General features: G+C 52.9%; 4 protein-coding genes across 8 annotated transcripts; 1 reads left to right on the top strand and 3 right to left on the bottom strand.

The window, feature by feature from the left end:
- Positions 1-631: 631 nt before the first annotated feature.
- On the bottom strand, positions 632-4,973 carry LOC128267278 (lamin Dm0-like). Its single transcript, XM_053004083.1, has 6 exons — positions 4,484-4,973; positions 1,871-2,318; positions 1,337-1,789; positions 1,047-1,268; positions 872-976; positions 632-801 (listed from the first exon to the last, which is right to left on the bottom strand). Exons 1-6 carry the CDS (start codon positions 4,903-4,905, stop codon positions 763-765), a joined length of 1,689 nt encoding a protein of 562 aa, XP_052860043.1. The 5' UTR covers positions 4,906-4,973; the 3' UTR covers positions 632-762.
- A 1,299-nt stretch (positions 4,974-6,272) lies between these two features.
- On the top strand, positions 6,273-8,694 carry LOC128277749 (zinc finger protein 431-like). The gene has a single exon (XM_053016256.1). The coding sequence runs from the start codon at positions 6,447-6,449 to the stop codon at positions 8,349-8,351; it is 1,905 nt and encodes a 634-aa protein (XP_052872216.1). The 5' UTR covers positions 6,273-6,446; the 3' UTR covers positions 8,352-8,694.
- Positions 8,695-8,933: 239 nt separating this feature from the next.
- On the bottom strand, positions 8,934-11,154 carry LOC128268406 (maltase 2-like). The gene is made up of 4 exons (XM_053005485.1): positions 10,635-11,154; positions 9,994-10,560; positions 9,332-9,927; positions 8,934-9,269 (listed from the first exon to the last, which is right to left on the bottom strand). Exons 1-4 carry the CDS (start codon positions 11,145-11,147, stop codon positions 9,152-9,154), a joined length of 1,794 nt encoding a protein of 597 aa, XP_052861445.1. The 5' UTR covers positions 11,148-11,154; the 3' UTR covers positions 8,934-9,151.
- A 305-nt stretch (positions 11,155-11,459) lies between these two features.
- Positions 11,460-21,232, bottom strand: LOC128268405 (sphingomyelin phosphodiesterase). 5 transcript variants are annotated; one of them, XR_008269141.1, is made up of 7 exons: positions 20,820-21,232; positions 14,957-15,101; positions 13,236-14,881; positions 12,987-13,171; positions 12,727-12,909; positions 12,079-12,375; positions 11,460-11,973 (listed from the first exon to the last, which is right to left on the bottom strand). XR_008269141.1 is itself a non-coding variant. In XM_053005482.1 (6 exons), exons 2-6 carry the CDS (start codon positions 15,018-15,020, stop codon positions 12,255-12,257), a joined length of 2,199 nt encoding a protein of 732 aa, XP_052861442.1. In that variant the 5' UTR covers positions 15,021-15,101; positions 20,820-21,232; the 3' UTR covers positions 11,460-12,254. The 5 variants fall into 5 exon arrangements, 3 of the variants coding, with proteins under 3 accessions (XP_052861442.1, XP_052861444.1, XP_052861443.1); XM_053005482.1 differs by having other exon boundaries at positions 11,460-12,375; XM_053005484.1 differs by lacking the exon at positions 12,079-12,375.
- Positions 21,233-23,193: the final 1,961 nt, after the last annotated feature.

Genomic DNA, 23,193 nt, shown 5'->3' with positions numbered 1-23,193 from the left:
CAACAAAACGGGAAACGAAACACAAAAAGGGCAGCGCAGCTTATATGGCATTGTTTTGGTACACATAAAAATGAAGCAAAACGAAATAAATATCAAATTGAAAATATCGGTGGCCCCTCCACCGGGCGCGCAGGTTATCGCTTCTGGCACCATGCACCTAATTCGGGCGTATCTCCACAAACAAAAGGCCTCTTCTATTTTTTTCTAATTAGTTCACGCATCTTTTCGTGTATTATTTTGATCGTTTTATCGTTATCGGTCCCCACCAAACAATGTGTCCACATGTGCGCCACACTCCGGGAAGATCGTATAAGTAGCGTTTGTGTAATCCCACCCAGTGGCGCAATGGCCTTTTGTTTTCATCGTACTAAATATGCGTAGTACCCGAGAAATGCACTCGCACGGAGCGAAAAGGACTTCTTTCCGGACACCGTGTGTGTCTGAAAATGCAAAATATTTATTGTGATCCACGGATCCCGTTCAGGGACGTGGCAAGAAAACGGTAAGGGGAACGTTGCTGGAACGATCCCGTGGTAGCGTGGGCGCGTCCGGCCACGTTCTGATAACGTGGGGAGAATCATCCCTACTTCGCTTCTCCGCGAGGGACGAATCTTCGCGCGCCCTGCCCTGCTCGTAAAATTATTCTCTTATTTCGCTACAGAAGTAAAATAGAGTTTAAAATTATATGTTATCGCTGCTGTGGCCGTCGACGCCAACCAGAAGCCCACCGCGGCCACCGTCCCTCCTGGGGTGGCTTGGGTTTCACATGATGCGGCACTTTTCGTCTCCTTTGGGTTCTCCCTGCAAAAAAAGGAAAGGCACAAAGGTTAGTGAAAGGACCACGCGTCGCTCCCAGGGGGCTTCCTGGTACCTGCTGGTGGTACAGCTCTTCGCCCCCATAGCTTCCCAAATACTCTCGGTGACGTGATGCGGCAGTGGATACCATTCTCTTCAGGCGCTCCGAAGCGGCTACCTCCTGGAAAAACACAACCCGAGGGGGGTCTTAGTACTTGGCACTCTTAAATCGGAACGGGACGGTCACTAACCTCTCCATCGGCGTTCAGCAGCTGCGTGACCATGTTGTCGCCGTGGAACCACTTCTGGCCCTTCATGACGATCGTTGCCGGTGGCTCGTGATCTTTGCCGAGGTCCGACGACCACACGGTCACGAACGCTCCGCCGTCCACCTTCACGGTGCGGTGGAACTTGAATACCGTCTCGTTGGTGCCGACCTTACGCGTCAGCGTCCAGCCGCCGATTTGAACTTCCTGTTTTTTCGAAAGGAAGGACGATGGGATTAGTGTTTGCTCAACTGGACCGGGAACACAGGGCGTACCTTTGCGGATTTGTTGTGCAGTTTGACAAACTTTCCCTCCGGGTCCGTTTCCGCGATCTCTATGTCGCCCTTGGCCGACGAAGTGACCGAGTAGTCGGACATGCTGCGCTCGTCCGACTCTTCCAGCACGGTGCGCTTACGCTTGGCCGCCGCACGGCTCGGCGTGCGGCGAACCTGGCCACTGCGCGACAAGCTTACGCCGGTCGACGAGAAGGTGGTCGTGTGGCTGCCGGGCGTGATGTTGAGGCGCGTTTCCTCCGACGCCAGGATCCGGTCGTACGTGGCAATTTCCATGTCGAGCGAAATCTTGATGTCCATCAGGTCCTGGTACTCTTGCAGCTGGAGCGAAATCTCCTTGCCCAGCCGCTCGATCTCGTCCATCAGTTTGGCCTTCTCTTGGGCGTGGCGCAGCCGCTCGGCATTCATCTGCGTTTCCAGATCACGGACACGGGTCTGAAAGGGAGACGTGGGGGGGGGCACAGTTAAGTAGTGGCGCGCCATTAGATAAGCGGGGTGGTGTCAAGTGCGGCGTACCTCATAGAGATCGGACATTTCCTCCCGGTGGCCGCGCATCTGCTGATCGTACTGATCGCGCAGCTCCTGCAGCGATTCCTGCATTTTGGCCTCGTACTGCTGCGAAAGCATGCCGTCGATTTCGCTGATTTCGACCTGGCGCCGGGTCTTCGTCTCGGTCAGCTCCTGCATGTGGACCTGATCTTTGAACGTGAGCTCCTCGCGCAGGCTCTGGATCGTGTTCTCCAGATCGACCCGGGCCAGCGTTTCCTGCTCGAGGTTTTTGCGCAACGCCTCCATCTGCTTCTTCAGCTTGGCCAGCTCCTTCTCCATCTCTTTCTGCTCTTCCTTTGCCTTTTTGTGGTCGGACAGGAGCGTGTTGTACTTGCCGGACAGCTCATTGGCGCGGGATTCCTGGGCACGGCCGTTACGTTCGGCATCGGCCGCCTCTTTCGTTTTGCGCTCCAAGCTGTTTCGGGGGGGTGAAAGCGTAAAATAGCATAAGAGATCATGTATAAAGCAATAAAAACACTCGAAAGCAATCATGGATAAATCATTAGCATATTCTCACACGATGCTCGGGCTTCACAGGCGCCGATCGCGCTTAATCAGAGAGAAAGAGAAAGAGAAAGAGCGAACGCGAGAACCCGCTCTGGCCTTTGAAACACGTGTTGTTCGCTTATCGTTCCCCACGCGAGGCAACACGGTACGCGACCGGAGCCAACACTTGATGACTAAATATAGCGTCATCATCCGTGGACCATGTGGGGTTCTCGCCGCGGCTCGCCGGAGAATCGGCCTCTCAATTCTCTCGAACCTCCCGCTTTTCTCTGCACACTTTCTTCCCGGTTTTTCGCCCGGTCGCCGTGGCCCGCTCCTGGTGGCTGTTCTACGGACCCCCCAAAGGAGTGTTTCATTTTATTTAAATTAACTCCAAGAGCTCGCAACGCTCGGTGATGGTGATGATAACAATCGAAAGGGAGGGTCCCTGGCCCTTGTCTTTTGGACCCCATGTCTGCGTGTGTTGGTTCTCGAGTGCAGGGAAAAGATAAATTCCCCTTCAGCACGCGACGAGGGATAATTTTACGGCCAATTGCTTTCGATCGGGCCTTTCGGGATCAATCGTTACGGCGGGACGCGCCTACGCGCCTATCGATGCCGCCCACAGCGGCACACGCACACACCAACAGACCATTCAAAAGCATCCCGACCCTTGGAGAAAACATGCATTCCACAGTCCCCACAGTGTCCGTCGTCGGGTGGCGGCCATATTTGATCCACTGCCGCGGTGCGTGGCCTACGTCACCGCGCGCTTTAGTCAAATCTCGCGGGTCGCGACGATCGAACTCGATCGTGCGCGGGAGAGATGATGTCATGGCGGCGTCCGCGCACTCACACCAACGCCGGGCCGCGACAATCTCCGGTCGACGGTTGCGCGCGCCGCGAAGGCTTTTTCGACTGCCTGGCCCTCGCCCTCGGAGGAAGCCACGCACAGCGCGCGCGGTGCGAGATTTACATTAGGCCCGTGTAAATATTTAATTTCCACCCAAAAGCTATGCGCGCGCGCCCGATGATGATCGTGCGGCTCCGAGGCGTCCCCGTCGCATAACAATGATAGGGAGAAGGCCAACAACACATTCCATGCGCGACAGACCGGACCGACCGCTCCCCTCGCCGGCTGCTCTATTGGCGTCCCCTTTTTCCGTGGTCCCTTTTGGCCGCTTTTCCGCCTTTCTTTCTCTCTTTCATGATCGTTCGCCGGCGTGTGTTAATGTATTTGAATTGGGAAAAATGTGAGAATTCATCATCCGGGGTGCACGGGACGCCCGCCCGCACGCCGTGACGACTGTGGCGAGGCGTCACGCTTTCCGATGGAAGGTGAGAGAAGTACAACCACTCGGTCGTCTCGTTCTGGCACTTGAGGCTCTCTCGCGTTCGAGAATATCGAGGGAGAAGTGCGTGCGTGTGTACACATAAACAAGGAATCATAAACCGCGCTCGTCGTAGTAGCCATTGGGCAATGTGTTAGCTTTAGGCACCGCGAATGGTGGGTTCGGGGTTCCGGCCTTACGCAATGGAGTTGAGTTCTGTACACGATAAAGCACCGTTCAAGGCACGGTCGGGCCGGAGAAGGTCATAATGGGATAGCGATTTTCTTGCCCCATTCTGAGCGACGACCCGTTTCGTCGATTTGACAAAAAGCCGGTTCTTCGCGTCACCCTTGCGCTGATGTCATGTCCAATATTTAGACCTCGAATCGTTCAAGCAACACTCGAAATGCGTTAATGATTCCACCGAATTATGCTCCAGCGCACCGGGAACGTCACCGCGGATTATTTGCTCACCACCCCCCACCGGATCGTCGGATCGATGACTTCATCCGGTGACGTAATTTGTTTACATTCGTCATCGAGTAGGCTTCGCTTCGGTGGAATCGTACGTGTACGGAGGACGTTTCATTCCACCATCATTCGGCATTCGCGGTTTGTGGCCGCCGCCGATGGAATCGAGAGAAAGTTGGAGTCCGGTGGAGGACCCCACCGGGTCACTACGTTCATGGTTTTTCGAGTACGGCGGGAGGCAACTGCTCCACAGCACACTGCGATTCGAGCACAGTGCACGACCGTTTCTTACCGTTTTTTCAGATCTTCGTTCTCCTCGGCAGCGCGGTTATATTCGATTTCCTTCTTGGCCCGCTCCCGGGCCGTCTCATCCAGCAGCCGGCGCGCATCGGTTAGCTCGTGGTCGTACATGGCTTTGATGTTGGACACCTCGCGCGTCGTCGTTTCCTGCGAGGTGCGTACCTCGTGGTTGAGGCGCGAGTTTTCCTGCTCCAGAGTGCGCACCCGGTCGATGTAACAGGCCAGCCGGTCGTTCAGACCCTGAAGGTCCGCTTTCTCCTGCAGCCGGGAGAGGCGCGTCGGGCTCAGCGGGCTCGCCGGTCGGTGTTGATGCGCGGCACCGCCCGACGACGCCGCACTCGCACTCTGGACCGGTGTGCTGGCCTGAAACGGCACCGGCGTCGACATGCCGGAACGCTTCGTTTTCTGCGACATCTTGAAACACCGTGTGCACCGGAACTCAAAACCAAATCGTTACTCCTCAAAAACCGAGACTACTCTGTTTGCTCTTCACCAAAAATTCACAAGCCGCCCAAAGGCCTTTCACTCACACGCACACACAAACGCGGACACAAAATGACGCGCGGACGGAAGGGCACGCGGCGCGCTTGTCGGCTTCGATTATCGTACTTTTTCACAGTTTTTACACAGTTTCCTGTCGATTCCAAACCACCTCGACACTCGTTACACCTCGTCGCACCGGAACGACAGTAGTTACAACACAAAACTCGGGCCGCGAGGGTCTTTTTTTGGGACAAAATCGGACGACTCGCACGCTGAAACAAACGCCTTCGCCGACAACTCGTTTTCTTCTGCCGCGCCGCTGTTTGCTACGATGTGCTCGAACGCGCTGACACACGCGAAGCCACTTCAAAACTGCTCGAATCGGACGGCCGGACTACGGTGGGTTCGCTCACACCGCCGGCCCAGTGTGCTGCAAGAGTGAAAAAGCCCACCCGAATCCGTGGGCGATGCAATAACGACATTCTGTTATCGACTCTAGGCGACACTATCGACATAGTCGATAGTAACGGCAATTAAAGGCGTTTGATTCATTCGTAATAATCGGCCATATCGCTACATTGTTACTTAAATCGAATATTATACTATAAACATAATGTAAAGCAAGTAAAATTTAGGTGAGTAAAAACTGTTAGATAGCGATTCAACGCGGTTCCCAATATACGTGCTGGACCAATGGAACAACTCTCCGGAACGTTTAATTAAAGATCTAACCTCGACATGAACTTAAAAATTCAATAAGCGTACCACTGACTCTGACTTTTAGTTTACACCGAACATTAAAATAAAAGGTAAATTTTATCCCAACTGGCAGCATTTTGTTCGAATGACATTCGGTAACTCACAGCATCCGCGAACTGCCGCCATTTTGTTCCTGGGCAGCATCGAAGCTGTCAAACGCCGACGCTTGGCAATTGGAAAGAAACCTTTGGCTGGTAAACAATTAGAAAACGGACAATTTTACATTCTTCTGTAATTAACGGTTGGAGTCGAAATGGCACCTTCGAGACGGTCTAAAGCTTCACTTGCAGTCGAGTAAGTTGACGGTAAACAAGAGCGAATATATTTTACAGCGCATTTCTTTCTAGAACCTCGGCTATATGTCGAAAGTGCCTGTCCGCTGATGGCACTTTGGAGTCGGTCACTTCCAACGAACGTGGCGAATATCTTTTACAACAAACGTTTTCCTGTACAAATGTTCAGGTAATATGCACTTCCAAAATTGAATTTTCCCATGCTTTCGTAATGGCATGCTCCTCATCTTTTTACAGATGAAACTATTGCCGGAATTTCCAACGTATTTGTGTTCGGCCTGCAAATCGCGGTCCGACTTTCTCGATAAGTTGCGATCGATATGGATTGTAAACAATGCAAAAATCGAACGGTTTAAGGAAGGAAAGGACACCACCCATTTGAGCGGTTCCGAAACAACTGTAGAGCAGTCTGACGGCGACATGCAACAAACCGATGGCGTTGAATCAGTGTGGATCAAAACTGGTGTTGTCACAGAAGATTCAGGAGATGATCATCAAACGATTCAAACGGCTTCTAATACACAACAGATAAGTAGTACATACGGTAATATTCGTCAGCAGGCAAAAAAATCAGAACACACTGATAATCAACCTGTGTCAGTAATCGGCGAGCAGCGACTCTCAAGGGCAAGTAAGCGACGAAGTTCCCAAAAGGATATTGCCGCTGCAGAGTTCACAGTGTCTACAATACGGCACTCCAAAGTTACTGGTAATGTGCATAGAAACAAGCAAAAGCACAAGTGCCCTCATTGTTCCGCCTCGTATCGATACATATGCAAGTTGAATATTCACATCCGCAGTCACACCGGTGCAAAGCCATTCGAGTGTAAAGTCTGTAGCAAAACGTTCCATGAGGCACGCAAGCTACGCGCTCATGAGCAATATCACAACAAGGACCAACTTAAGTGTCCGCACTGCTCTCGCAAATTCACAAAGCAATCCCGTCTTAAGGATCACATTCGGACTCATACTGGGGAAAAGCCGTTCATGTGTAAAGTCTGCGGCAAAACTTTCCATTGGGTAGCGAACCTGCGCACCCATATGCAAATTCACAACAAGGACCAGCATAAGTGTCCTCACTGCCCTTACAAATTTGCAAAGCAATCCAGTCTTAAGGATCACATTCGGACTCATACTGGGGAAAAGCCGTTCATGTGCAAAATCTGCGGCAAAACGTTCCATGCGGCACGCTACCTAACCCTTCATATGCAAATTCACGACAAAGACCAACATAAGTGTCCTCACTGCCCTGGCAAATTCGCACTGAAATCACAACTTAAGGATCACATTCGGACTCATACCGGCGCGAAGCCGTTCATGTGTAAAGTCTGCGGCAAAACGTTCCATACAGCAGACATCCTGCGCACCCATATGCAAATTCATCCTTTCGATGCCCGAAGAGAAGCTTCAGAAGCAACGCAGAGCACAAACGCTACTCAAAATGTGCATGAAAACAAGAAAAAACACCAGTGCCCCCATTGTTCCACCGCGTACGCAAAAGAATACTTGCTGAAAATTCACATGCGCAGTCACACCGGCGAAAAGCCATTCATGTGTCAAGTCTGTAGCAAAACATTCTATGCGGCACGCTACCTGCTCCGCCACATGGATGTTCACAACAAGGACCAAAATCAATGTCCTCAATGCTCTCGCAAATTCGCACGGAAATCCAGTCTTGTAGAGCATATTCGGACTCACACCGGCGAAAAACCATTCACGTGTAAAGTCTGCGACAAAGCGTTCCATACAACTAACAACCTGCGTCTCCACATGAATAACCACGTCAATGGCTCTACTGCCGTGCCGCAATATCAGTGTCCCTACTGCCGTGGCAAATTCAAACTACATTCCCAGCTTAAGAATCACATTCGAACTCATACCGGCGAAAAGCCATTCGTGTGTAAAGTCTGTAGCAAAGCGTTCCATTCGGCAGCCAAACTGAGCGTCCACAAGAACATTCACAACAAGGACCAAAATCAATGTCCTCATTGCCCTGGCCAATTCGCACTGCAACGCCAGCTTAAGGATCACATTCGGACTCACACCGGCGAAAAGCCATTCCTATGTACTGTCTGCGGCAAAGCGTTCCATGCGGCAGCCAACCTGCGCTCCCACATGCAAAGTCACGATAAGGACTTTGTTGCTGCACGAGCAGAACGGAGGCGACAAGAGATAAAAATTGCGAAACAAAAACAACGAAAATATAACGAACAACAAAGAAAGAAGAGACAGATTGCGAACCAAACGATTCGCGACCGGACAACAAACATTGTTGTTGCTGCACGACCAGAACGGGCGCGACAAACAATCAACTCTACGAAATGAGCGACGCTCGACCGCCGGCGAAAGAAAGAAATATTGCGAAACATGCAACGTGCGTCCTATCGGGAAAGAAAGAAAAACATTGTGAACCGATCGACACCCGGCAGTGGATGGCCTAAATAAAATTTGCTTGGACAGGCCCAACGTCTAGGTGTCGAAAGGTGTAGGGCTCGCATCAAAATATACACACGGTATAAAAACTACGGCTAAATGAAAGCGTAACAACACCGCGGATGCGTCCTTCGCAGAACATTGTGACCGAGTGCCTTCATTTTATACCCACAATTTTTTTATATAAACCATCTAATGTTGTAAGAATAAAGTCAGAATCAATCTGCAACTAGAACCGAACGGACTTAGTGTTTCGCTTTCTCCGCTTCCAGTATAGAAACGGTCGTGTATTGAAAGGGTGCCCTGATCGAGACGATCGGCGAATCGAAGACTCTCTTTCTAATTGCCCTGGCAAATTCGCATATTCTTATAGAGCATATTCGGACTCCCACCGGCGAAAAGCTATTCATGTGTAAAGTCTGTAGCAAAACGTCGTACAGGTATGCGATTCTCCATCGCCTTTTATTAGTGCCAAAGGTAGAACAATGTAATAATATGTTCAATAAGTTGATACTAGACATTGTACCAGCTCCGGGCCCCGCAGTATCTCGCTCGCCAGTTTTCTACGATATCCGTATGCTTGGTGTGGAGAAAGTGACATCTGAGTGTATCGCTCAGGTGGCCACTTTGGAACGTTTTAGTAAAGATCTCAGCAAGAACTTAAAAATGAATCAAACGACAAAGCATGCAGTTTATTGTAACCATAAATCGCAGATGGATGAGTAGAGGTGTTCCACTGGCGTCACGCGTGCCTTCAGGACGAACGATTCGTACGGCAGCAATACGATGTCCTTCGTGGCTACAGCACCCCTAAAAAGGAAACGGGTTTAGGATCCGCCGCAAGGCACTGCACGCTCTCAGGCCCAACTCACCCGCGAATATTGTGCGATCCTACACTGACTGTCTCAAAGTAAAGTTTACTCGGCAAAGCATCGGCCAAAGCTACGGCGCTCACAATCTGCAGCGTGTTGCCAAGATTGCTCAGTGTGATGTAGGTATTGTAGGTTTTTAGCTCCCGAACAACGGCCAGCACCGTATCGCCTAGCGCAATGGCTTTCACGCTGCCCAGCTGGAGTGTTTTCGTTTTCCTCAGCTCCATCATCGAACGGTACACTTTCAGGTGGCTTTTCTCTGCTTGCTGTTGCACTTGCACGTTCACCTCCCGGTAGAGCGGGCCCACCGGAAGCCACGTCTTGCCCCCGGAGGTGAATCCTGCCATCGAGGAACCATCCCACTGGAACGGTGTCCGGCAAGGATCTCGCGACTTCTCGGCGTACAGGTCCTTCCCGGCGTTGCATGCTGCGGGATCCACTGTGTCCTCCCACGAAATGACCCCGTCGGTCATGCCAATTTCTTCCCCTTGATACGTAACGCTGGCCCCTGGCAGGCTGAGCAGTATCATATTTAGCGCATCGATGCGATCTGTGCCCATCCGTGTCCCGACGCGCGGCCGATCATGGTTGCCCATCTAAACGCACACAGAAAATAAGGGCGTAAGACGGCACGGCACTCGCAGCCAGTTAAGAACACTTACCACCCAGTTCGGTACTTGGCCAGCGGGAAGGATGCTCATCCAATCCTGCACGACTTGCGCGTAATCCGATGGTTTCGATTGACCGCTCAACTCGGTGATGATTCGGAAATTGAACGGCATGTGGGAGCCCAACCGTCCGCTGGCGCTTTGATAGTACGTTCGGATGACCTCGAGCGAGGAGTAAGCTTCGGTCATGATCACGCGGGTTTCGCCCCCGTTCGCCGTTTGGTACGCATCGACCAGCTCGCGCCACTGGTAAACCATCTCCACCGTTTCCGGCAAATCCTGCGTGTAGATGTGCCTCAGGTAGTTCGTGTCCTCGGCATCGTCCGTCAGTCCACTCGGCGGCTCATTTCGTAGCTCTGTGTCCTCGTACAGCGTGGGAACGGCATCGATGCGAAAGCCATCGACTCCCTTGTCCAACCAGAACGTCAACACATCCTTCATCTCCTGGACCACCGCTGGGTTGCGATAATTGAGATCGGGTTGCTCAACCGTAAACTGGTGCAAGTAGTATTGCTCACGTTTTTCGCTCCACTGCCACGCACTTCCGCGAAACGCTTGAATCTGAAACGACACACCGCCGGAACGATGAATAAGGTGCACCAAACGGATTGCAGCTTGTTTTTCACTCTACGCACCCAATTGTTCGGTGGGAGGTTTCGTTCACCGGGCACATTCGGCTTTCCATCGTGCCACACGTAGTAATCTTCGTAGCCCGGTTCTCGGTTCTCCGACTTGATGAACCACTCGTGCTTGTTGCTCGAATGGTTCGGGACAAAGTCCATGATCACCTTCAGCCCTAGCATCCGCGCTTGCTCGACGAGCCGCTCGAAATCGGCCATCGTTCCGTACTCGTCCTGAATGGCGCGAAAATCGGAAATATCGTAACCAAAGTCCACCATCGGGGACTTGTAGACGGGCGACAGCCAGAAAGCGGCCACCCCGATCGACTTTAGGTACGGAAGCTTCGAGGTCACGCCGTTCAGATCACCGATTCCGTCTCCATCGCTGTCTTTAAACGAGCGAGGATAGATCTGGTAAAACGCGGCTTTCTGCCACCAGTCGCGCGTCGCGGGTTCACTTAAATCGAAACCGTAGGTAATACACAGCGAAACCGCACAAGCGATCGCCACACGATCAAACTTCATCATCCTTGCGTTCGAATACACTCTGTACACGGCCGCCGGTGGGGGCCAGCACTTTATAGAGCGCACCGGAGTGTTTACCAACCAGCGGAAAGGAATCGATTCACCTGCACGTCAAGTGGCGCCATTATTTTCCGGCCCGCTTCGAATCCTCCGATAAGATAGCTCTCGCTGTGGCCAAGGCTACGCACTCCTCGCCCGGGGCGGGATTAGCACCGTGAAACAAATTGAAGTGCCGCTCTCCTTTGGACCTCTGGCCACTACTGTGATAACGGTGTACGTATTGCGTATTGAACGTGGGCAACGGGCAAGTACTTTTCAATTAAATAATTTATTTTGGTGAGACTCGACTCGACTCGGTTCTATTTACAGACTAGGCGCCCTTTTAGCGCCCCGCGTGACGCTGGATTGAATTACGTTTAAAATATACGTCGTCCTGTATGATTCATCGAAGACGCTAACGTCTTGATGCTGCTGCTGCTGCTTCCGATTGCTAATCAACTAACTGCTCGCGCCGTGCAAATGGTTCGACACGTGTGCCATTCTATCATTTCGTTTATCACAACATCACTTGCTCGAGGACTCGACCCCTCTGGGAGAGGTTCAGAGGCGCATTTCGAGTGCGCACTACAAACTTCTACAGAAAATGGTTACGGACAGACACACTGGCGGTAGATCACTTCGCGAAAACTCCGATGCGGATGTTCCAAGGGCAGGTTATGAGGCTTAGGAGAGACTGGAAGCGCTGCACCGGATGCACCGGATTACTCTGAGGCCGCGTCATCGCTTGCGCCAAAATATGCTCGTTATCCCGTGGATGGCGTAGGAAAGGCTGTCGAAAGGGTGGGCCGGAATCGATTAGCGGAAAGGAAGCGGAATGCTTTTCGTGCAAGTTTTGTGTGCAAATCCAAGCGAATCCCATCGAGTGAACTCACACCTCTTGTGGCCCCTTCCTTCCATCGGAAGCGGATTTATGATTGCACTTTTTATTGATTCCACCAACGGGAAGACATTGATTATATACATACGCGTGACCCACGCCCAACACTGATTAGCGATTAGTCCTCCAGAACCATTAACGGGGGTTAGCACTGCGCCATCGAGCGCCGGGGCTTAATGGCGATCAGCCAGCGGGGCACGCTCTACACTGGGCCGCGCCTTGTTGCGCTCGTAAGCTTCCTCGATCAGCCGTGCGTCGTGCGCCGTTGATTCCCGATCCTGATCCCGCACGCGGCTGCAAGCGACAGAATAGGAAAGGCAACACAAATAAACCGAAACCGAAACCGAAGACCGAAACCACTTGCCAACGAACTCACAGTGCAACGCGTTGCGCACTATGGATGAATGAAGCGTTCTTACTAGGTTGAGACTACTGGTGGGTTAGCTTACCGTCACCGACCAAGGTGCATAGCTGCTCAAGGTGTGCACTTTAAGTGTGATTAGTTAACGGATGCCTTAATGCTACGTGTAATCATGTGCGAGTTAAGTAGCAGCAGCGTGATAAGCAGGGAGGTGATAAGAGAGGCAGTGCAAAAGCAGGTAAGTGGCGCTTGTGCGTTAAAAGAGTTTCTTATAGAGCACGTACGAAGAGCTGATCGAACTCAGCAACCAATCCTTCCAGCCTTTGTTGCTCTCGTCGATCTTGGCCTCGACGTCCTCGCAGAAGTACTTGCGGTCGTGCGATCGACCACTTTTGGCGTCGCACAGGATGCGCTTGCGGCACTCGTAGTCGCACTCCGGTTTGACCGGAGAGTTTTTCCAATAGTGTCTGAAAGGGGCACAAGACAATACGGATCACAATCACTGAAGTGATTTCCCCCCTCACACACACACACACACACTCACTTGTAGTACAGATCGAACATTTCCTTGCTGTCCGTCATGTTGTTGATCAGCGTGTTCCAGTCGGCGGGCCGCAAGCCCTTCATCCCGTAGGCGGCACGGGTCGAGTACAGCTTGTACCAGATCGGGTAGTCGTACAGGTTCGCTTCCTTCAGGTTCATGATCCACGACTCGTGGTCAACAACCAGCTGCAAATGGGACACAGTTAATACGGTTCAATCCACAAGGTCCCCCCCGGTTCGCGATGCTCACCCGCGTCGTTTCGTCGTGATCACCGTCGATGTAGTAGATCCGGTAGCCCGGGTTCAGATCGTTGTACGGTGTGACCGACGGGCCGATGTACGCGATGCTCGTGGCCCGACCCAGATCGTGCGGATCGTAGAACACCTCGAACTCGTCGAAGTGCGTGTGGCCGAAAAACTGGGCCGTGATGGTGCTTTCGTAGCGCGAGATGATTTTGTAGTAATTCCGGCTCCACACCTTCAGACAGTCCGAGTGGCCGGGCGGAATGTGCCCGATTACGTGCACCTTCTCGTTGGCAAACTCGGCACTCTGCAGCTCGTAGATGAACCACTGCAGCTCGGTGGCGGGATCGGTCGAGTTGAGCAGCAACCACCAGTTTTTGTTGTTGCAGTAGTTCATGTTGAGCGAAATGATCCGATACCCGGGCCGCACCAGCACGGAGTAGAACGCACCGCGGCGCACCGTGTGCGAGACGCTGGCCGGCAGCCACCGGCGCCACTGCACGTCCAGCTCGTCGTACAGCCAGGCGATCGAGCTGTCCACCTGCTGGACGTACGGCGGCGGGAAGCTGTTGACCGGAGCGCTCTCGTGGTTGCCCAGGGCCGGGAAGATCGGAATTCCCGGGAACTTGTCCGTCATCTGCGTCACTGTCTCCTTGAGGACCTTCAGGTTTTCCTCCTTCGTCTGGTTCCACACATCGTGCGGTGGCAGGTCGCCCGTCCAGATGATGAAGTCAATGTCCGAGTGCGTCTCGGCGATGTGGCTCAGCATGTGTTCCACCGTCCGCTGCGGCGTATCGCACTTCCGGTAGTCGCCCCACTTGCCGGCCGCTCCGTTCGGTGTGGTGGGCCGCCCGTTCGTCAACCGACAGCACAGCGGCTCGTTGCAGTCCGCGTTCGAGCCCTCGGCGTAGTACGGGTCAAAGTGGGTGTCCGACAGGTGGAGGACCTTAAACACGGGCACCGCCTCCTTGGGCAGATCGAGCTCTCGCGGTTCGGGCTTCGTGACAGGCGGGAACTCTACCTCCCACTCGTGGTACGGATTGTAGATGTCACCGCAGGCGTCGCCGATGATGAAGCTACAGATCTCGTCCGGCCCGATCGTGATGCGCTTCAGCACGTAGATCACCTCCACGCCGAACAGCTGGCTGACGCCTTCGCAGACGCGCGCCGACTGGATCTTGAGGTTGACGCAGTACTGGTAGATCATTTTGATGATCTCCTCCTTGCTCTTGCCCGTCCGGATGTAGTGCTGCAGCAGGCCGGCCCCGGCCTTGCACGCCGTGCACGACACCTGCGACATCACGCTCGTCTCCAGCTCGAACGCAACCTGCTGCAGGTTGAAGTACTTGATCGTCTTCGTCAGCAGCGGCGGTAGGTGGGACTCTTCCTTGTTGTACGAGAACAGTGTCCGCGCTGACGTCGCGTTCTCGCGCGCCTCGTGCATCCGCCGCAAGCTCTGTTCATCCTCGTCGCCCTCGAGCACCGCGAACCGATCGCCGGTCGGTGGTAGCTGGTGCCGATTGAACTGGTTCTGCAGCAGCGGAAAGACGCTTCTCGGTGCCTCCTCAGCCGTCCAGTTGTCGGCGGGCGTTTTCCATTCCACCTGCGACCGCCGGTGCTGCCCACCGCCCGAGTTGAACAGAAAGGGATGCGCTAAAAAAAACCAAGAGGGGGGGCTCAGGATTTAGCAGGGCTCCCTCTTTTCCTCCCCGTGCCGCTTGTGCTTACATTGTGCCAGCCGGAGAATCTCCAACAGGAACACGAACACGATCGGAAAGTAGTACTGACTCATCTTCTTTTCCGGAGCGGCAAAGACCTGACGACAACGACGACGGCGACGGCGACGACGGGATGGCTCATTAAAGGCGACAATCTGAAAAAAGCGACGAGTAGCGACGGATGAGCGAAAGGCGCGCCAACTGATATCACTTTCGGGTTGCGAACCGCACCACAATCTTCGGAGTCGTCGACCGACCGCGTGAAGGTCGCGAAAGCGAATTACTTCACTCCACTCACTCACTCTCTCGCGAGTTGCGCAGCTAACACGCGGAAACAAGCGGCGCACAAAGCCGCGAGCAGAGTGTTGCAGCTTGACTCAATCGGAATGCAGCGATCGGGCCGCGATGCTTCCACAACACGAGACAAATGTTAAACAAATCAATACCTAAACACGGCCCGCGTCAGCACGGTCAGCCCAACTTGTCGGACCGGTAGTCGACGTGCTTCAGAAGTCACCTCGGTCAGCGGAGAGTGTTTAAATAATTTATGTGATTTATGGTGCTCCAATAATGTGTGGCGGGTCGGTCCTCCACCTCGTCAGGCGTTTGTCTCCGGGCGCGCGCGCATTTAAAGAGAAATTATTTGCGCAACAAACATCGCGTGCGATAGCGCAGTGCGCGAGCGGGCGGTTTCCTGTTTACAACGGTTACTGATCGCGCAGCAGCGATCGCTGATTCTGCTTTGGCCTTCTGACGAGCCACCACTGGAGGTCATTATCGCTCCCTCTCTCTAACGGTGGACTTCTGGTACAGCTTCCCGGTGGCTTCCAGGAGTGTAGCCGACGAACGATCGCCGTCGAAGAAGATGGATGCTAACCCACTTCCACGATCGGGCCCCAGCCCCATTCTTAGATAAGCGACCGGATAAGGGGGAACTGGTTTCCCGCATGCTCGCCCGCGTTTTTTCTATTCTATTTTCTATCCGCGTCCTACGCTTGCATAACGCTACAGGGGCAGACGATCGCAGGAATCGGTGTCACGCGAGTGCGAAAGTGGTGAACGGGCTCGCCGGTGTACGATAAAAGAGCATTCCGTTGTCACATTAATTAACAACGGTTGATACTGCCTGAACCGAGATGCGCCTGCTGATGAGCCAGAAACTCCACCAGCAGCATAACGCGCCGAAGCAACCAGCATCCCAATTAATCGGTGGCGATGACGAACCTGTTTCGTGTAGTCCCGCATCGCGTCGATTAGTTTCGATCGCCAAAATGTAGGTCACAACACACCCCGAAACGTCACGTCTCCGTTCGGTGTGCGGTGCGACCCACGGCACTCAGGAAGAAGTCCTTAAAGAGGTGAAGGCAAACACCTTCTCGCAGACAGACGGCAACCTGAATGCCCGTGCCGGGTTGTTGTGGTCCACGGTGAGGTCCACGCTTTCTCACACGGCACGGGTGGTTCGCAAAAGAAGAGAAATGTATGAATAATGGATGCGGTAAGAGTGTTAATTTTGCTCTTTCTTCTTCACCCAGGAGTGAAATGTGTGTCCCACAGGACGCCGAAAGTTGTTCGTTCGGACACTAGAACGTTGAGTTGAGTTGATCGCATCGTCTGTTGATCGGAATCGGATCGTTCATTTAATCATTTCTGCGTCTCTCTAGCACTTTTTGTTGCTGTTTTCACTCTTTTTCCGCTTTCGGTTAATAACTGCCCCATTAACTGTTGTCGGCCTGTGGTCTGACATACATTTTTCGAAAAGTATGTTGGAACTGACCGTCGGAGTCGGACATTTTCCAATATAGGCTTGGTGGCCACCAAACATTGGTACCTTTGTCACGGATCGAATCGCCTGCGACCCAGTAGCGGCGGCGGCGTCGGCGGCGCGATGCGTTGCGCACTAACGCACGCTACGCGCAAATTGAAAGATTGCACAAGGCGGATCGTTAGCTTCGCGATCACACGCCGGCACGGCGAACGATGATAATGGGGATTGGTAAAATTATGTTGTTTAACGTTTTCTGCAGAGGCGCAGAAAATGAGTCATTCGTGGCACCACACAATGGACCATACCACTGCTGCTGTGGCTGCCACTAACAATCATCTCAAAGCGTGGTCCTCGCGTTGACCGGGGTAACGTGACAATTACGCGTGGCTACGGTATAAAGGAACATTATCGACCACCCGTGACGCAGGGCCGTAGATGCAGTTAACGACCAGCATTATTGTCCCGCCCCTCGGGCCTCGGGGCCTGTTTTCCCCTCCTTCGCGGGTTCCGTCCGGCGACAATGGCTTTGTGAGCTCTCCCGGGCTGGGCTGGCTCGGAGAAGACGCCCGCTTCGCAATTCCGGGTAGAAGTAACCGATTACCGATTGGCCTTGAGTTGTAGAGGCCACTGTCTCTCGCAGAGGGACCAGCACGAACGATTGAACCACGGAGTGATAATTAGAATGACGACGCACGATCGGGTATCGAACGATCGGGAGCTTCCGCTACTTGAAGATCATCAGCTCTCAAGGTTCCGGTGGTTATTGGCCGGCCCAAAACGTAATGGAACATTAAAAGGCCACCTCTAACGAGCCCGCCGCACCGTAAGCGGACTAATCGCGTTCGCGTCCTTTGTTGACCGCCCCCCAAAAGGCTTCGCATTTAGAAATTCACGGACCGTCGACATCCGTCTTCCGGCCCGGGGGTTCGGTCAAGACGGCCACCTAACAAAAAATAAGCTGACGACGGCGACGGCGACGAAATTAACAACCTTTCTCTCTCCCCAACTCGCATGTCTGGCCCCGTCTGGCTGGCCGTGGATGCCGTCACTTTCCCAGGATTCGGTTGGGGGGGTAGAATTTGACGCAATCGATCCGCCATCGTCCGGGGCCGGGGTGCGAAGTGGTTTCGATCCACTTTCACTTGGCGATCGTTTTCGGCTGGCGATCGTGACACTCGTGTGGCCACCCTGTCGGGGACTTAAGTAATTGTTAGGTGTCCCCCCTCCCGGTCCCCGGTGGACGCTTTTGCTTTCGATCCGCTCGGCTCCCCCCAAAACAGTGACGTTCAACCCGATCGAAAGGCCTAACGGTTTCGGTGTTTGGAGAAAAGGGAACCGCATCGAATTCTACCGAGTTCTTTGAACCCCATCGGAGAAACACGGAGGAGAAAGGATTAGAACCGGTACTGCATCCACCTGAAAGGGCCCTCTCGGGGGCCCGGGGGCCTTTCGTGGCACGTGCGCTTCCAGCGTGCCGTGCCGAACCAGTGAACCGATTAAAAGGGAAAGTTCCATCGCCTAATCATGGCCTAAATCTTGTTTCTCTCGTGGCCTGCCCGCCCGTTGTTGCTTTCTTATTGCCGCCTCTCGGGCCCGTTCGGGCTCGGGTTTGACATTGACCTTTGCTGGCGCGACGGGCACGCCGTCGTAAAAAAACAAAGCTAATAAACCGTGTGTGATCCAATTTACGGGCCGCGGCGGTGAGTAACGCGCTCCGTCTTCTCGCTACGTTACGGTGTCCAGAGCGTACCCAGCGAACCGCGGACGGACGCGAAATAAAAAGAGAAACGAACTTCTCAACCTGATGCAACGCGGCGCATAAGAAGCACCCCACGGAGATAGGCCAACCCACGGGCGGCCCGTGCGGTTAATTCGGCCCGGATTCAAACCGTGCGCATTCGGGCCACCTTCCCTTTGCACGGTTGCCCTCAGTCGCAACAAAAAAAAAAAAGAAAACGACCTCCCGAGCCCCGAATTGAACCGGGGAACCGGAGCAAAACCCAGAAAGCCAACTTCCGTGAAGACCTTCCGTCACCCGCCCGCCCGTCCGTTCGGGTGATGAACCTCCGCGTTCGCCTCATCACATAAAAGAAACTGAATTGCTAATGTCCGCCACGCGATCGCCAACGACGACGGATGAGTCACCGGATCGCGCCGAGCGCAATTTCTCCGCTGCGGAGCGCGTAGATTGTGTGAAGAGTCCACACGCGCCACGCGTTTTTTTTGCGTTGATCGTTGATCCGTTTGTTGCCCGCATGTGCATCTTATCTTCAATTGCGCACTTCCCGCAGTTGATCCAGAGTCGCTCCAGAAGATCGTTCTTCGGAGCCATGCGACTGCCACGAAGGCTGTAAGATCCATCTTGGCGATGAGTTTTTTTGGTGAGTTTGTTACAAAAAACAACGTCTACAACGTTCACAATCAGCAAAAACCCAAAGCCTGAGCGACCGTGAAGGACAGCAGCACGAGGAGACCAGAAGCGATGGCAAAAACGAGCGAATCTTTTGGACTCTTTCCGATAACACTTCATAAGATGTGGTCCGTTCGTTGGTGTTATCGTTGGCCTCCCATTGGGCAACCACATTTGGCGATCGAGACCGAGCGACCAGCCCAGTTCTGGGCTGGTCACCGTTTGATAGCAGCAGGGAGGGTGGGTTTTGTGTTGGTGGCCATTTATGCAACAATCGCACCCGCTGTCCCCGCTCGATGTCTCTGCCGCTTATGTGAGCGCTTACGACAGTCGTCCGATGCGACTGAACCGAAACATTTTCGCACAAGAAAATGGCGCACGATTATGTGACTGGCGGTGGCGGTGGCGGTGGCGGTGCGGGTCCATTCATTCAGTGGCGCTGCAGGCGATTTTCAGTTCGTTCGGCGTGAGAATTTCACCCGCCCATCGGGCCGGGGCGGTCCCGGTCCCGTTACATCACAAACAACAACAACAATACACTCGCCCCGTGCACGGCGCATCGCGCATGAAGATTAGCCCCCGGGCGGGAAAGGTGAGTGATCGCTACCGGATCATGCATGTCCCGCTCCGATGCGGTCCCGGATGGGCGATTTTGATCCGACCATAAACTTTTCGATTAAAAGCACACTCACACACGCAGGCAGGTAGGGGCGATCGCACGCCATTCCAGTGAGGCAATGCAGCGCCGTTGTGTGGTGCTTTAATATTAATATTGCATTACTGCTCGGCTTAACCACCTTAGCTTAAAGCTAAGCCACCACCGCCACACGCTGACGGTGGTTAAGGCGCACGTAAAAATATGTTTTCGCAGCGCATCGGAACGCGCGATTCATGTCTCGACCGTTGGGCCGACCGACCGACGGCCGATCGAAGTGAAAGTAAACAAACGAAAGCTGGCGCACCCCAAACCCGCCAGAGTGGCGCGCGTGAATAGCCCTCCGCGTGTGCTCTTTCTTTTCACCCACCACCGCCCGGTTGACCGCGGCCACCACCACGCGATGCGGTCTGGGGTCCCCCACCGACCAGCGGAAGCGGCGGATTCAAATACCGTACCGACCGACCAAAGCACCGAGGAACACTCACACACACACACACACGAGACAATCGCAGCACAACAATGGTCACTGCGTCACAGAGCAGGGCTGCACAATCGAGTTTCACGAGATCACGGTGCGATCGTCAAGGACTTTTGGAGATGGACTTTTGACAGAAACAAATCACCAGCCAAAACAGAGCGAGTGGCGAGAGCGAGATCGAGCGATCGGATTCGGTTCTTTGTCTTTCTTTTTGGGTCAACAACAAGTTGTTCAGTTTGGGGCCACTATTTCGGCGCTCGATGAGGAGAGCTTTTCGCACACACCCTAGCAGCTCGCTGCAGCTGCTTGGCGAGATCCTCCGAGCGATCCTCCTCTACCGGTTTATCACTCTTTACACGCTGCATACGCGTGTGTGTGTGTGGTGGGCACGAGAGCTGAGGAGAGAAATTTTCCCTCCGCGCTGACACCGTTTCCTCAATGAGGGGGGGCTGCTTGGGGCAACAGCTGACGCGCGCGCGATCACACAAGAACCGTATCTCATCTCGAACGGAACATTCTCCAGCCTCGGAAACTCGGAAGACGGAACACACACACTTACGTTACTCGGACTCGAGATGCTGCTCCTTTCCGTTGCACATACAACTTCACTCCAGCATCACTCCGGGCACGGCGGGACCGGAGTGTCGGTGGCGATTAATTTGTACACACACAACGCAACGCACGGCACGCACGCTATCCGATCCGATCGGTTGATCGATCGATGGGGCTGGGGCACGCAAATCTAGACAGAGGCCCGAAAACTGTGGCTAACGGACGGGCCCCGACCGTGTGGCCCGCGTTTCTCCTTTCTCCACCGGTGCGCTAACGGTCACGGTGCGCGTTCGATGCGCCGGTGCGGTGCGCGGGCGGTGGCCCTTTTGGCCCGCGAACAAAGCGGACACAAACCGAGAGGGGCAGAGAGAGAAGGAGAAAGAGAGAAAAACAAGTTGGCCGGTTCGGACCGAAACGTCCGACAACTCGCGTGGCTGAATTTGAACTGATCCGGGAGCCCCCGCGCGGCATCCACTCCGCGCGGGAACTCGATCCGCTCGCATCCGGAGCGGATCGACGAGAGCGAGCAATGCGTGAGAGCGCGCGATCGCACTCGATCACTATAACCCGATCACTCTCTCGCCGGTGCGTGCGTTTGAAGCTGGATTGAAAGTCGGGTTGAAAGCACGTGCACGTTATAGGGTAGCCCAACGTGTTTGAATTTTAAACTAGACTACCGAAAACTTGCAGCTGCAGAACATTGTTAGATTTGCTCGAAAACAAACCCGAATTATACTGAATTTTATGCTACGTTTGTATGGGACGCTGGAGATGTGGGAGGTTCGCACTGTCCGGAGCAATAAAACTACGCTGCGCAGAATTTCAGGCGAATTGGTTCAGTAATTTTGGAGAAAATACGGTACGGACGGACGGACGGACGACAAACATTCATTTTTATATATATAGAAGAAGATTGTTTATTTCAGTGTTTAATAAAGAATTCTAATAAAGTCACACTTTACCAAAGGATACGCATTAAACGAAGTAACATGTAATTGTTGCCTTAAGAAAACTTAAAATCAAGATAGAGTGGATGATCGTTATTTAAACTGCATTCTATTCGTCCTGTTGCATTTATCACAACTATCGTGTTCCTGATTAACGAATTTATTCTGTTACCAGGACTTTCAGATTGAATTAATGAAATAAATGTATTAAATTCATGTTGTTGCTGTTTGTGAATTTCAGAATCCTGTCGTTCTGACAAGTTGTCGTCGTTGTTGTGAATCGGTTCATCGGTTTATGCAGAAAGGCTTTGGCCTAAAACGCTTAGCCCCAAACTTCATATCGGAATGACTATTCGGCGGTATGAGTCCGAATGTGCTCCTTCAAACGGGATTGCCGTGCAAATTTGCGAGAGCAATGAGGACATTTGTTTTGGTCCTTGTTGTGCATTTGCATATGAATGCGTAGGTTGCGTGCCGCATGGAACGTTTTGTTACAGACTTTACAAGGGAATGGCTTTTCGCCGGTGTGAGTCCGAATGTGATCCTGAAGTTGTTCTCGCCGTGCGAATTTGCGAGGGCAATGAGGACACTTATGTTGGTCCTTGTTGTGAATTTGCATATGAATGCGTAGGTTGCGTGCCGCATGGAATGCTTTGCTGCAGACTTTACAAGGGAATGGCTTTTCGCCGGCATGATTCCGAATGTGATCTTTAAGTTGGGATCGCAGTGCGCATTTGTGAGAGCATTGAGGACATTGATGTTGGTCTTTGTTATGAATTTGCATATGGATGTGCAGGTTGTTTGCCGAATGGAATGCTTTGCTGCAGACTTTACAAGGGAATGGCTTTTCGCCGGTATGAGTCCGAATGTGATCCATAAGATAGGATTGCCGTGAGAATTTACCACTGCAATGAGGACATTGATGCTGGTCCTTGTTGTGAATTTGCATATGAATGCGTAGGTTGCGTGCCGCATGGAATGCTTTGCTGCAGACTTTACAAGGGAATGGCTTTTCGCCGGTATGATTCCGAATGTGATCTTTAAGTTGGGATCGCAGTGCGCATTTGTGAGAGCATTGAGGACACTTATGTTGGTCCTTGTTGTGACTTTGCATATGAAGGCGTAGGTTGCGTGCCGAATGGAATGCTTTGCTGCAGACTTTACAAGGGAATGGCTTTTCGCCGGTATGAGTCCGAATGTGATCCATAAGATAGGATTGCCGTGAGAATATACCACTGCAATGAGGACATTGATGTTGGACCTTGTTGTGAATTTGCATATGCTGGCGCAAGCAGCGTGCCGCATGGAACGTTTTACCGCAGACTTTACAAGGGAATGGCTTTTCGCCTGTATGAGTGCGGATGTGACTCTTCAGATTGAATGTGTTTGGATACGTGGCGGAGCAATGAGGGCACTGGTGCTTTTGTTTGTTTC

This window comes from Anopheles cruzii, chromosome 2 (assembly GCF_943734635.1).
Source record: "Anopheles cruzii chromosome 2, idAnoCruzAS_RS32_06, whole genome shotgun sequence".
NCBI classification, from domain to species: Eukaryota; Metazoa; Arthropoda; class Insecta; order Diptera; family Culicidae; genus Anopheles; species Anopheles cruzii.
Note: the sequence above shows the minus strand (reverse complement) of the source record. Positions and strands in the feature narration are given on the sequence as shown.

Coding starts and splice junctions, on each gene's coding strand:
- LOC128267278 (XM_053004083.1), bottom strand. CDS start 4,905: ATGTCGCAGAAAACGAAGCGTTCCGGCATGTCGACGCCGGTGCCGTTT. Junction 2,319..4,483: donor AACGAAGATCTGAAAAAACG/GTAAGAAACGGT, acceptor CCCCCGAAACAG/CTTGGAGCGCAAAACGAAAG. Junction 977..1,046: donor TGCTGAACGCCGATGGAGAG/GTTAGTGACCGT, acceptor GTGTTTTTCCAG/GAGGTAGCCGCTTCGGAGCG.
- LOC128277749 (XM_053016256.1), top strand. CDS start 6,447: ATGCAACAAACCGATGGCGTTGAATCAGTGTGGATCAAAACTGGTGTT.
- LOC128268406 (XM_053005485.1), bottom strand. CDS start 11,147: ATGATGAAGTTTGATCGTGTGGCGATCGCTTGTGCGGTTTCGCTGTGT. Junction 9,928..9,993: donor GCCAAGTACCGAACTGGGTG/GTAAGTGTTCTT, acceptor GTGTGCGTTTAG/ATGGGCAACCATGATCGGCC. Junction 9,270..9,331: donor GGATCGCACAATATTCGCGG/GTGAGTTGGGCC, acceptor TTTCCTTTTTAG/GGGTGCTGTAGCCACGAAGG.
- LOC128268405 (XM_053005482.1), bottom strand. CDS start 15,020: ATGAGTCAGTACTACTTTCCGATCGTGTTCGTGTTCCTGTTGGAGATT. Junction 13,172..13,235: donor ATCACGACGAAACGACGCGG/GTGAGCATCGCG, acceptor TCCCATTTGCAG/CTGGTTGTTGACCACGAGTC. Junction 12,376..12,726: donor CTGAGTTCGATCAGCTCTTC/GTACGTGCTCTA, acceptor TGTCGCTTGCAG/CCGCGTGCGGGATCAGGATC.